This window comes from Austrofundulus limnaeus, unplaced genomic scaffold (assembly GCF_001266775.1).
Source record: "Austrofundulus limnaeus strain Quisiro unplaced genomic scaffold, Austrofundulus_limnaeus-1.0 Scaffold186, whole genome shotgun sequence".
NCBI classification, from domain to species: Eukaryota; Metazoa; Chordata; class Actinopteri; order Cyprinodontiformes; family Rivulidae; genus Austrofundulus; species Austrofundulus limnaeus.
This window is the reverse complement of record NW_013952588.1, coordinates 943,440-958,217: the sequence shown is the minus strand read 5'-3', so window position 1 is coordinate 958,217 and position 14,778 is coordinate 943,440. Positions and strand designations below refer to the sequence as shown.

Sequence of the window (14,778 nt, the reverse complement as noted above, 5' to 3'; positions counted from 1 at the left end):
TCCATCCATCCATCCATCCATCCATCCTCCATCCATCCATCCATCCATCCATCCATCCATCCATCCATCCATCCATCCATCCATCCATCCATCCATCCATCCATCCATTCTGTGCCCCTTGTCCAGAGCTGGGTCATCAGACTTTTGTCATTGAGGTAGGGGCAGATAGTCAATTTGACTATTTCCCAGTAGGGAAATTAGATTATACAGACCATTCCAGATATTAATAGTTTCTGTACCAATGCTATGAAATCAAAAGCTTGGTTGTCTCTGCACATTTTCAACTACAGAACATAATTCCAGTTGCTTTATCTTTTTGTAACTTTCTGAATTTGTCATGTTCTAAATGACTAAGAATGTACACCAATTTAATGCTGGTAGACCAACGTGTTTGTATACAAGCCAACAAACGGGGATTTACACTTGATTTTATTTTACTTTCAGTAGATAATGCCTGTTCCAATAATACAATCCTGTGTTGGAGGAAACGGCAAGATCAAATGTAAACACTGGACGAAATGAGTAAAGCAGATAATATAGTCAGCTCCGACACCACAACTTCAGAACTGATTTATAAATGCTAGCGTGTAGCATCCATATGTACTTACATAAACACAGCATGTTATGTGTGACGACACATTTTCTTCTGTGCATGTGGGTCACTCAAAGACCACAGACTATTAATACTGGAGTCTGATGGCAGTCACCTTTAAATTATAGTGTGTATGACCAAGCAAAAAAAAACAGCATATGAGCAAAAATTTGTAACTGACATCAAGCGTTTCGATGTGTTAAGGTGAGTCAGACTATAAGTCGGTACCTTACAAACTCACACACAAGCTCAGGCTTTTTTTTTTACCAACAGAGAGGTGACATTCTGTGTCCAAGAGCCAGTTTCAGTAAGCTAGGGTTTGTGCGTGAAGACCCCTGCCTTTTAATGTCACCCATATCACTTTATACCAATCTGAATGGCCCCTGCAGTAGGTAGTGGGCCAACATACATAATGTGCAAAGCCAATACATACATTTGTTGCAAACCGAACCTGCTGTCACAGAACTGCTGTCAACAGCTGTGACTATAATTTTTTAAATATTACCTTTTCTAAGTAAACCCATCTGCTGTTTCCAAGCAAATAAACTCTTGGTAAGGGTAGCACAGTGGTGGAGGTGGTTAGTTGTTGTGCTGCCTCGACACCTAGCCAGTCTGCAATCATGGTGCATGTGTAGGTTTCCTCTTTGCACTTTGGTTTAATCACACAGAACAAAAATCTTGCAGTTCAGTATAAGCATGCATAGTTGCTTGTTTTGTGTTTGGCAACCTGTAAAATTTTGTTTGCTGCCTCTCATCTGTTGACTGCTGAAAACCAGCAGATTGGGCCATTTATATATTTCTGCTATTTTTTAAAATTATAGGTCCATCGTAAAATGTTAGATTTGCTAAAACATAGCAAGAAGAACTAGAAAAGTAAGTCTCGTTTTTATACTTGAAAAAATATTTTGTGGTGATTTTGTATTTTTTATATCTGTGAGTTTCAGTCATTCACATCTAAAAGGAGAAGTGGATTTTTGATCAGCTATGTGTGTTACATGTTTGTAACTTCAAGGCTAATTTACAGAAGTTGATTTGAAAACTTTATGAAAAAAAGATTCATAGACTGGAGAAAAAACAGGACAGAAATAGAAAACAGACATTATAATTAAACAACAGATCTGAAGAAGTGATTGACCGTGGCTTAGAATAAAAGCCAAAAGGCTGAGTATTTAAAATGAAAGACAAGCAGATGATCTTCAGCTTTTGAACAAACACGTGAAATTTAATAGTTTTAAAAACATTGTTCCTTGAGGTAAGATTGCAGACTTATTTATTTCTCTTTATTTCAACATATCAATAAACACTTTAAGAAATTTGAAATAATTATGGTGAATAAAGGAAAAAAAGCAAGTTTAAGCTGGTCACCCATGATTTGCTATATATAAAACAGCACCATCATTTATTTACAAAACAAACAAACACATCAGTGCACTTACACTCTGAGCAATGTTCCCATCCCTTTTTTCAGGATCGGAGGAAGCCAGCTCCTTGGTCTAATTCAGAGTTACGGTCTTTGAAACAGGAATCTGGACAACTGGAAAGGAAATGGCGCCCCACGTGCATAGAATAATTTTATTTAACCTGGAGAGACTGCCTGCTAACATAAGAAAGCCCTTCGCAAAGCTAGAACTGTCTATTATTCATCTTTAATAGAAAGGGAATGAAAACAATCCTAGGTTTCTGTTTAGTACTGAAGCTGGGCTAATGAAAAGTCCTATCTCTATTGAGACATGTATCCCTATAACTTTAAGTAGTGATGACTTCATGAGATTTTATACAGATAATATTATTTTATTTAGAGATAAAATTCACAAACATCCTTCTTGCTATTGCTTCTGATTCTCTGTCAGATGAGTCAGCTTTAGTAGAATCTGATTTATATTTGGACAGATTTTGGCCTGTTGAGCTCTCTGAATTATCTAAAATAATAGCTTCATCCAAACCATCAACATGTCTGCTAAATCCCATCCCAATCAGACTGTTTAAAGAAATATTTCCCTTAATTAATATCCATATTTTAAGTCTACTTAATTTGTTTCTAATGAATTATGTGCCTCAGAGCTTTAAAGTTGCTGTAATTCAACCTTTACTAAAGAAACCTGATCTTGATTCAGGAGCCCTGGCCAACTATAGACCTACTATTTCTAATATCCCATTTATCTTAAAAAATCTTGAGAAAAGAGTTGTATATATATATATATATATATATATATATATAATAGTTGTGTTCGGTGCGCAGCGCCGTGGCTTCTGAATAAATGAAAATGATTTAACACAGTTGTTTATACTTTTAGCAGCTCTTTTTATTCCACAGCTGACCTGCTAAAAATGACAGATTTTCTTTTCTGGATCTCTGACAGACGGACTTCAATCTCTGAACTYGTAAAGTTTTTCTTCTTAATTATCGCTGCCATTTTCATGAATGGACAATTCCTTGTATCTGAGGCAGGAAACATAGCCTTATATGGTGTTTTTGCACGAGCAGCTGGATACGAACAGGTGGAATTTACGCAGCTCATTTACACACTTTTCCTGAAGATAGAAGAGTTTGTTGAATCTGACGTGACATGTTCCTACGAACCCTTTGTACGAACAAAAGTAAGAGAAATTTAGGATAAGAATAGGAACACGTTCTTGCATGAGGCCCAATTATACCATTTCTTGTTGCATTTTTTTGCCATGTATTTGTGAGCAGACGGCAGCTGGAGGAGCTCTACCAGACTTATTCATTTCATTTTTCTTCCATCCATCCATTTATGTAACCAGCCAGCCATCAATTAGCTAGTCAGTAAAAGTACTACAAACAAGGATGGATCTGCAAGGGGTTTCTTCCTGTCAGTGTTCAGAACATGATTGCACTTTATTATGGCTACAATAAAATTACCAAGTAATTGGATTTGAATCTGAAGCTGTTTCAAATTGAATTCAATTGCATATTTGGATTTGGACTGGTTAGTTGTTTGTATAGTGCACACCAGAGAACTTTTTTTGTGAATTGGTACTCTATAAATAAACTGAATTAAATGGAACAGAAAGTTCACAGTTAGCCCATTTGTGACATTGTCCAGCTAAGTTTAAATGAGGCAGAAAAGAAAGAGATTTGAGGTATTAATATGTTTTGATTTTGAGGTATTATATAAATCCTGCCTAAATATCTTACATAACAGAGAGCAGTTTATATTGGCCTTTGACACACAGCCTTACACCTCCACTGTATGTAATGGATGGGTTTCCACTTTTGCAGGATGTAGACAGGACAGTGCTAATGTGTTTGAAGGTGAGAAAGAGCAAAGCAAATAATCTGTTCTACACAGACATCCCCTTTTGTGTTGGAATAAGTGCTGTTGCCATTTCTATAGGTGCTGTGACATGTTCTCAGTCTCTCATTATTTATGATATAATTAACAAGTCTGTTCTCATTTTTACATTTCCAATCAGAACAAGTGAAGCCGTGTCATTCAGTCTGATTATGTCAGCTAAATAAAAAACTGGCAAAAGCATTTGCAAAAAAACTGGCTACACTCTGCTTCTCAACACTTGCCCCATTAGTTTACCTTTCCTTCATTTGTTCTAAAACTGAACTTTATGCTGCAGCTAACAGAGCAATTAAACACAAATAGCTCTGACTCTTTAAAAGGTGAATTTATTTTTGATTACATTTAACATAGAGGTGACTTTAACTCACTTTAGTGAATTTTGAACAATCACAGTCATCAGTTTGGTTTGGTACTTTACATTTCAGAATGCGCCTAAATATGAAGTAGAACCGTTCTTTTGAAATTTTTTATTTTTATTTTTTGTTAACGGTGGACAGAAAAAAAAAAGACGCGATCAGCTGCACGCTCACGTTTATCCTTGGTACCTGGATCAAACCAGATGCTCTTTCAGCTCTTTTTAAAACTGGCTTTGGATAAAAAAATATAATTTTAAACAAAATAGCACGCAGAAGGAATTGAGCTGCACGGGGTCCTGTTCTGGTCTACTTCCAACTCCTCAGCACAGCTGAGTACCACTGGCCCGCTGCGGTGCGCCTCATAAGAAACACACCCACAAACTCTGGACCTATCACACACTGAGAGCCGCAACGTCTTGTCGGCACAGTTCTGACTGGGGGCAATGCACAAGACGGCTGTCCCCGGGGGATAACAGCGGGAGAGCAGATGGAAGTTGCCCAATTTTTTGTCACTCAGCAGGGGGGAAAGACGTGCAACTTGAAGTATAAACTAGGCTTTATGGAGATCAGAGTGGCCAGAAAAAAAGTACTGTGAGAAGCTGAAAAACAGGTTTTCAGCAAACGACCCGCTATTGTGGAGAGGTCTCACTGACATCACTGACTACAAGATCCCCCCCCCCCCACCCCCGCTGCTAACAAAGGTCTGGCAGATGATCTGAACGACTTCTTTTGTAGGTTTGAGAGGGACAACATCACACCTCCTAATTTCCGCAGCCCAACACCCTCCCCCATCACACGTCTGACTGCACCCCAGTCCTCACCATTGGTCATCCAGGACGCACCTTTGTTCTGAGAGGATCACACCTCCAACTGCATATCCTACCCCATCACAACTCTGATTGCTCCCCTGCCTCCACCGTTGGTCACCCAGGCCACACCTATTATTCCAAAGGAGGACACCTTCACACCTCTTCACACCTCCAACTCCATATCATCCCCCATCACACAACTGACTGAACCCCCACCTCTAGCCATCCAGGCTGCGCCACTAATCCATGTAGAGGAGGTGAGTCGGCTTTTCCACAGACAGAAAACCAGGAAAGCACCAGGCCCTGATGGTGTTTCCCCTCCTGCCTCAAAACCTGTGCAGACCAACTTGCCCCAATCTTCACCACAATCTTCAATAAGTCACTAGAGCTGTCAGAAGTTCCCTCCTGCCTGAAACGTTCCACAATCCTCCCCATTCCAAAGAAGCCCACGATCAAAGAACTAAATGACTACAGACCTGTGGCTCTGACATCTGTGGTGATGAAAACATTTGAAAGGTTGGTGTTGGCGCACCTGAAGGAGGTCACAGGAGGCCTATTGGATCCCCTGCAGTTTGCCTACAAGGCAAACAGGTCAGTGGATGATGCAGTCAACATGGGACTGCAACATCTTGATCACCCAGGAATTTATGCAAGGATCCTGTTCATTGATTTCAGCTCCGTGTTCAACACCATTGTCTCAGGAACTCCGCCAAACTCTCCAAGCTTACTGTATTTCCTGCCATCTGTCAGTGGATCACCAGCTTTCTGACGGGTAGGGAACAGCAAGTGAGGCTGGAAGAGGTCACCTCCAGTATCTGCACAGTCAGCACAGGAGCCCTTCAAGGATGCGTACTATCACCGCTGCTCTTCTCTCTTTACACCAACGACTGCACCTCCAGCGACCCTTCTGTTAAACTACTGAAGTAAACAGACGACACCACAGTCATTGGTCTCATCGAGGACGGGGATGAGTCTGTATACAGGACGGAGGTTGAACAGCTGGTGCTCTGGGGTAAGAAACACAATTTGGAGCTAAATACACTCAGAACAGTGGAGATGACAGTAGACTTCAGGAAACACCCCCCAGAATGACTCCCTCTAACAATATTTGGCAGCACTGTGTCTACTGTGGAAAACTTCAAGTTTCTGGGAACCATCACATCCCAAGACCTGAAGTGGGAGACCAACATCAACTCCATCCTCAAGAAGGCCCAACAGAGGATCTACTTCCTGCTGAAACTAAGGAAGCTGGGTCTGCCACAGAAGCTGCTGATCCAGTTCAGAGACCGGCAGAGGAGGCTCTTGATGTGCGTGACATGCATCAAGAGAAATTTTGACGAGTGTCTGAATTCAAAGTGCACAAGCGTCCAACTTGAAGCATTTGACGCATTTTTGACACCCAAATCACATTTGGTGTGAATGCAGCATTATGCTAGTGGTTCCCAGACTTTTTTTTTTCCCAGAAAGCCACCCTTATTTTACCAACAATCTTCAACCCTTCCCATCACGTGATGCATCAACAAAGGACAAAGATATTCAAAACCCTTTTTATTTTTTTATATAAGGCAAGATATGTTTCAAATGCCACAAGCTGCTGATACTTTGTTGAATTATTTTTAACAGATACACTGTAATTTTACTATTTTATTGTTTGAAATAACCTTGAAATTTAGGTAATTTTTCTTTGTTTCTCTGATTTTTTTCTACTTTTTTCCCCTCATTCTTTGTCCTTTAACATCGCAGCATCCAACTCAAGCCTGTTACACACATAATGTAGCAAAGCACATGGCATGACAGCAATGTTCATCCTTTTTCATTTTCAGCGGTGTGGATTGTTTCAGTGTGAATGCTCACGCACATGGACAAACCAGTAATTCAATAACACGCATGCACTACAGCTGGTATTATTCTAAAATAATGAAAAATATGCAGCTGGAGAAAAATAACAGTCAATGATTTATGAATGATCAACAATTAAATCCAATTTTTCTCTTCACAGGGCATTATCTTTCCACAGTAAATAAACTATTTGTAGCTTACATTTATGTGCACATTTGATTAAACCTAGAGTACAAGATAATTGGGCTAAACATTATTGTGTTGTGTTAAAAAATGCCACCAAAGCTTATATTACTTTATACATTGTGAAAGCATAAAAGTTCAAACGTTTCCATGTCTGAACCTTAAGTGAGCACACCTCTGCCCTGTATTAGCTGAACAGGATGATGGTTTAAATCACAGTGACAGCACACTTTTTATATTCTATCTGAAGTCCAACTGATGCAACTACATGATCGGATCTTCGTGAAGTATTGATGAGGACGCTGCAGGAGCAGCAGAAAAAATCCATCTGCTGTGGACAAAAAGATTTCTAAGAAAGAAAAAAAGACTTTCATTTGCAGGTGTCAAGAAGACTCACAACATCATCACAAGAGCCTGCTCATCTAATGCACAGAGGAGTTTTTTTTTTAACCAAAAGTCTGGAGGAAATGAAATAGCTCCTCTGATGGTTCTGTGAGTCTGATTTACAACTGCAAATTGAGTTATTTTATGTAGGCATGCATGATGGACACGATTTGTCTTCTACAGTCATAGTAAAAAAAAATGACTCAACCCTTTTTAAAGTTTTAAATTAAAAAAATATAAGAAAAATTTTTTTTTTTCCGTACCAGGTCCTACAATTAAATTCAACCATAAATAAATTATAACATATGATACAGTATATTCAACCATGTCACAATTTCACAAAACTAGCTCAAAAATAGAAGCAATGAATGCAAAACCAATGTTGACCCATAATTGATTCACTTATAGAACAATTTTTACTAGCAATAACTTGAAGTAATCATCTTCCGTATGACATATTTTAGTCTCTTATATCACTACAAAGCATTTTTACCTATCTGTAATTTCAGCCCACCCATCTTTTTGGTTGTTCTTCTAAGTGTGTACTGACCTAATTTAACAGACTACGTTAAGAACAAGTTATTTCTTTCTACTACATTCAAAAACCTTGGGACGACTCTTTACCCTGACAGAGGTTTGTAGGCTTGTTTAGTGTACTACAAACAGGAAAGCACACAAGAGGCAATGCATCAGATGCAACTATGTTTCAGTTTTTTAAAGAATATTTTATGCTCCCTCACTGAACTGAAGAACTAGCAGCTGCCTGTTCAAGCCCTGGGTCTTTTTATTGGACATGAATTTTGGAGGCTCTGGTAATTTTTTGTAATTTGGCATAGCTACAAATTACATTTAGACATTCATAAAAGTCTCAGTGTCATTTTTGACTAAACAACACTTTTATTTGGAATGGTAGCATGTATTTCTACTAGATTTTCAATCATTTGCACTATATATGGCTGGGCGATATGGCTGAAAAATGAATCACAATTTAAGTGTTTCATTTCATCTAATATCAATGATTATTGATTAGTTTTTATTTCTGGTTTACCTATTTGAAATAAGGACCAGGACTAAGGAATGCCAAACTGGTGAAATGACTTTTCCCCTTTCAATCTTTTAAGCTATTTGCACTCAGTTTCTCCTTTCACTCTGCGTCGTTCTTTTATTTTTATTTTTAAGCAGTTATGAGACACTGTGGCGAAACATGAAACTGCCACTGCACATGTTACTCAAAATGTTGTTGCTAGCTGACCAAATAGCGGGTGAGTTGGTGCCACCATCAACCATCAGATTGTGTTGTCATCAAAATATGTGGTTTGGTCCGTAACTTATTTCCTTATGTAAATTCTGTAAATTTCTGTAAACTTCATAACCACCGTGGGGCTGACCGCAACTAATTCATACTGTAAAGCCAGAGTAAGACAAAGAATAAATTGCACCAGTTTGGATAGAGGAGGTGGGTAGTGATTTAACAGCTTCAGTAGGTATGTGTTGTTACAATCTTTGGTCCCGGTCCGTCTGTAATTTTTATTTCCCTGCGTAAATTTCATAAATTTTTGAAAGGGGAGTTATCAATGCTGTACTGTACATCTTTTCTATTGATATTGGTCATGTGTCTATCACGAGATATATCATCGCCCAGCCCTTATTTGCACAAAGCCTGGTGAAAAACAAGTACAAACTAATCATATATGGTTTGGTGTTCAGGCAAGAACTAAAGGACATGATCAAAAACCAGCTGACTCACCTGTAAGTTGGCACACGTGGAGAACATACAAGCACTGTCCATTGGCTTGATGGCATTCTCATGATTCTCATGTAGAGAGGGAATGGGTTTGGAAATGATCGTTGGCTGGGCAGGTAGCAGAAAAGTATTCGTGGGCTCGGTCACAGAAGAGGTCACTCCTTCTGAGCCATATCCAAACGACAAGATGGCGTTTTCTGAGAGGAAACAAAGAGACAAAACATGAAGTAGAAGGCATTAGGAAAACAACAGATGTAGTCAAGTCAAAACACATGGACAAAGATTTCCACCACAAAAATTATTTCAACATTTGTTATACTCACTAAAAGCCACATCGCTCTGACAACAAAATTACTGTTTGCTCACCAACAGACAAATCACTGTTTTTACTTCTTGTCAATCTGCCCACCCCCCGCTAGACAAAAAAATAAAATGATTGTTGAAAATTCTTTGTTTTTCTTCACTGCTCCCCCCCCCCAAAAAAAATAAAAATACAATAAAAAGCAAAGCCTACTTTATATATATTTTTTTGTTTTTGTAACCATTCACTCACGTCAAGTCAACATTGTCATTACAAAACAAAATATTGAGTTTAAAATAAAAACTCTGGGAATAAGTTAAGCTCTTAAGACTTGTTTAAAAATATTACATTTTTATGGCACTGTGGCTCAGTTTTGTTGCCTTTCAGGAAGACGATTGCTGGATCAAAGCATAGGAACCTTTCTGGGTAGAGTTTGTATGTTCTCTCCGTGCTTTGTGGGTTTGCTTTGGGCACTCCGATTTCCTCCCACATACAAAAAACATGAATGTTATGCTTGGTCACACAGCAAGATAATTATGCAGATTTTTGACCTAATTTTGCCTTTCCGACAATCTTTAGTACACCATGATTATTGCGATGGCTCTAAATATAATCATATTCCCGCAGTGTGTGAAGAGTGATTTAGAATTAATTAGAATTAAGGACTGTCTGTCTGATCTCAAATTGTAGATATTCAACATGTTGGATTGTCTTGGCCTGATATCCCAGCATGCTTGGTGTTGCCCGAGGACACATGAACTTGCAACCTGTTGAATGTGACGTGTAGCCAATCAGAGAGCAAGATAATGAAAACACAGTGGGGAATCCAACATATAGCAGACAAAACAACTGCCATGGAGCACCAGAAAGTCCAGTGGACATCAGAGATATCTTTTTTTCCTGTTAAAATATGACACAAACCACTGCAGTCATGGTCTGCCATATTTATTTACTTTGAACTTACGTTTGATCTTATAAGGTTTTGCGAGATTTCCCTTCTGACATCTGAATAACTGTGAGTGAAATCTGTGTGCGTGTGATGTGTTGACTGTTCACCACACACTGTAGGACCAAACTTGCTAGATCTCTGATTTTTTTATCGTTATGTTTGGGATCTCAGATTTTTTTAAATAAACTATTCATTTTAAATTATTTCCATGTGAACCAGGCATTAGGCTCATTGATAACTAAATTGTCCCCCACTGCACATACATTGACACACAGCTACTGCCCCTACAGAGTACTTGGCGTCTGTCTGGATTCATAAAAAATAAAAGTAAAAGAAATCCATCAAGCTGCAACAGACACACAAACAAATCCAACCCTTTAAGCTTGTCGAACTTGGACTCTGGTGTATAATACGCATTTTGATCCATTTTGATGTGGCTGGCGAACGTACAATATTCACGGTCTTTTGAGGCTCCTGCTTGCTTCATATCAAGAAAAGACGGTTGTTGAATTGGGAGAGATTCCTCAGTAGCACCTGAGATATAGATGTTGTTAATGTAGCATTACTGTCAGTGTTTAAAGTCTTGCTGATAACCAGGCTGGATTTTAGGCTGAGCAGACACCTGCTTGGGAACCACAAGTGGCTCTTCTAGGAAAACAGGAGATTACTCAAAATGTGTAAAGTCTTGTTTAGTAAAGCTTTGTGTTTCCTCCCCAGCTGTAAACAACAAAGCTTGCTGTCACAGGTGAAGCAAAACCCCTCAAAAAGTAGGTTGTTCAGTAAGTTTAAAATACGGAAAAAGTTTTGTCTGTTCCTTTTCACAACTTTAACATTTAAACAATCGACTCTAAAAAAGCTCAACCTCCACCTGCCTTAATGACTACAGGCTCATAGCGCTAACAACAGGGGTTGACAAATATTTTGACAGATTGTTGGCACAGCACATCAGAGTGCCTCTTCCCTTCCTTTGATCCTCATCAATACACATACAGAGCTAACAGATCCATTGCTGATGCCATGTCCACTGCCCTCTACGCCACTCTGACCCACCTAGAACTACAGAAGTCCTAAATCAGAATGCTCTTCGTCAACCATAAGTCCGAAATCCTGGTGGACAAACTGGCTGAACTAGACTTCCCTCCCGCCACTTCTGCCTGGATTGAGGACTTCTTAACAAATAGTCCTCAACCTATAAGGATTAATGCACACAGCTCCTCCACACTGGCTTCCCCTAGGGCTATATGCTGATCCCACTTCTATTTGTCATCTACACCCCCGACTGCACCCCCCGTCACTCCACCAACACCATTATCAAGTTTGCAGATGACAGTACTCTGGGACTTATAATTGGTGGAGCCGAGTTAGCATCTCAGCAAAGCTCTCCTGGTCAGTCAACACCACAATGATGGGCGGCATTGCGGATCAGTGGTTAGCACCGATGCCTCACAGCAAGAAGGTCTAGGGTTTTATCCTCAGTTCGAACCTGGGGCCTTTCTGTGTGGAGTTTGCATGTTCTCCTCTTGCTTGGGATTTTTTTTCTGGGTGGGCAGATTTCCCCCACAACACAAAATTATGTACAATAGGTTGCCTTCAGGCCCAACTTCTCAACTTCCTGAGAGTACTCCCAATTTGAAGACTAAGCTGTTGGTATCCTTAAATCGCAAGAGAGCGTGATTGTTAACAACATTCGCTGTGTGGTACACTGGCTCCACCGCTACTGGCAAGAAGAGTCTGCAGGGGGTGATCAGGACTGCTGAGAAAAAAAAAAGGTTCTTATCTTTCCTCCCTGGACAATATCGCCAGCAGCTGCTGTTTCTCCAGGGCAAAGAGGATCTTCAAAGACCACCTTCATCCTGGTCACCACCTGCTCCGCCTGCTGTCCTCCAGCAGAAGGTACAAGAACATTAAGAGCCACACCAACAGACTCAAAAACAGTTTCTTCCCATGAACCTTTCAGAATCTGAAGACCAGCCAAACATCCTAAGAGCAGTAACTACTGTTTTCCTATATGTCTATGTTTCATTTTGTTTTATAGCTTGGCCAATGACAATAAAGGCTATTGTATTGCATTGTATTGTATTGTATTGTATTGTATTGTATTGTATTGCATTGTATTGTATTGTAATATATTGTATTGCAGTGTATTGTGATGTATTGTATTGTAGTGTATTGTATTGTATTGCGTTGCATTGAATTGTAATGTATTGTATTGTATTGTATTGTATTCTTCTGTATTCTGTTAGGACTTCAGTCTTTGGAATGATTGTCTGCTCTCCCATAACCTAACTATGGAAATTTTAGTGCACTTTTATAAACTGATAAATTAATTATCTTCTTAATAAACATTTGATGACAGAGAAACGATGTGCCTTTACCAGCACAAAAATGTGCCACAACCAAAATCCTGCATTTTGGCTCCACTGCTATAAATACTTTTTGTGTTTCTGCTCCAACACACCTTACTCAAATAAATGTCTCATTATTGAGCTCCTGCATAGTCTTACAAGAAGCTGACCTATTTTTTTTTTTAAATCAGGAGTGTTGGAAGAGGGCAATATGCAAGGCTTGAAGACTGGGACTAACTAGGACTAAGAACTGCTGCATTACAGGAAAGAAAAAAAAAAAAAAAAAAAAAAAGAAATATTCTCCCTTGCTGGAAAAATATATCAATCACACAGTCTTGATAAGATGCTTGCATAACTTATTTACAACCTTTTTATGTGCAACGTTATATTGTCTAAGTGATCAGTGAAGCCCTGTTTAAATATTAGACTGGTTCATGTCAGCTCATTAAAATGTGTTTGCAGTGAACACGAGGAACTGTGTGTTCGATAGGAGATCCAGACAGAGGATTTTTGTAGCTGGGTCAGTGTTATTTAAAGACAGCATCTTGGGAACTTAAACACATTCCCTCATACTTCTGTTTTTCCTCCTTTGTCCGACCTTTCTTCTCCATTTCAAGTCGGACTCAGTTTCTATTGTTTCTGCCTCATACAAAACTGAAGGTGATGTAAGAATCGTTTTGAAAATAATGTTGACTGTCAAGCCACTCTTGATCTATTATTAGTTTGATAAAGCAGATTTTGAGGTTTAAACATAATTTAATAAATCTGACAACAAATCTGCTAATTAGGTCTGAATCACAATAATGAATGAACTTTAAGTGCCTATCAAAAATAAACATCCAGAAATTCCTGGAGAACTGAAAGCTTTTTTGATTGTTTATTTGGAGGATCATCAGGAAAACAAAACAAGTGTACTCTCAACCCTGGCTTCAAGCAAATGGATAAATATTTGTCATTTTGATCACCAGATTGAGTGATTTTTAAAGCTAAATTGCCAAGAAAATGTTCCTGAGCAAAAATAGATTAAAAATCCATGTTTCAGTTTTCACGTCCCTTTTACCTGCACACTCACTCACTTTACAACAAACCCAGATGCTGCAACAGTTACATGTATTGACACCAAGTAAAACAAAACTCTGCTAATTCGTTAATTTAGCCAGATATCAGAAAATGGTCATACAACACAATTTTCTATTTCTTCCTCTTCTCTCATTTTTCTCTTTCACATTAACACTCCCGGGACTAAAGGCAGTAGCCTGAAGAGGCAGTTATACCACAAGAAAAAAAAATCAAAGCCAGGGTGGAAAATCTCTGGTGACAGCAATGACATAACTGACTTTTTTTTTGGCATAAAAGGAGTGCTTTCCCCATGAGGAACTTTCTTTTATTACCACAGTGAACAAGCTGTCACCATCTATTAGGTGTGTTATCTCTTTGCAAGCTAGCACCACAACTTACATGTAAATTAAAAGTAGTGATGGCCAATTAAGAGCATGATATAATTATGCAGTTGATGGCAGACTGCTGCTTTTCACTAAAAAAACTAAAGTTAGTTCATTGTCCAAAAAGAACCCAAAGCATTCATTTCCATTAATTTCTTCTTATTGTTTAGATTATTTTTGTAAATTCTGTATCTTTTATGTACTTAGGTGTAAAAGAAAAAGTGCTTTGTTGGTATTTTAAACTAGGGGTCGACCGATACATCGGCCGGCCGATATTTTTGGCCGATATTCACGTTTTTCCTTTGTATCGGTATCGGCCGATACGCGCCTACTCTGGCCGATACAGCAGCCATGCTCTGGGCTCACGTGCGCGCATCCATTACAGCTCCCTCCCCGGTGGAGAGCGGGTGGTGATTTGTGAGACAGAGCACAAATAACAACAAAGGTAAGTTTTCAACTTTTAACTTATTTTAACTGTCTGCTTTAGCTGTATCTTAACTCTGTTTCAGACTATGAG

At 38.9% G+C, this 14,778-nt stretch overlaps 1 protein-coding gene and 1 long non-coding RNA gene across 2 annotated transcripts in view; one reads left to right on the top strand and one right to left on the bottom strand.

Annotated features, from left to right (window-relative positions):
* The window catches only part of gfra2b (GDNF family receptor alpha 2b), a gene marked incomplete at its 5' end in the record, with an annotated part of 189,730 nt that overhangs the window by 12,089 nt on the left and 162,863 nt on the right, over nucleotides 1–14,778 (bottom strand). Inside the window, 1 exon segment of the mRNA XM_014018220.1 lies at nucleotides 9,228–9,421. Within this exon segment, the coding sequence (XP_013873674.1) occupies nucleotides 9,228–9,421 (194 nt within the window).
* LOC106524422 (uncharacterized) overlaps nucleotides 14,515–14,778 on the top strand; it is a 1,227-nt gene continuing 963 nt past the window's right edge. The window contains exon 1 of the long non-coding RNA XR_001311002.1: nucleotides 14,515–14,706. This is a non-coding gene — a long non-coding RNA (uncharacterized LOC106524422). The remainder of the gene's footprint in view (nucleotides 14,707–14,778) is intronic.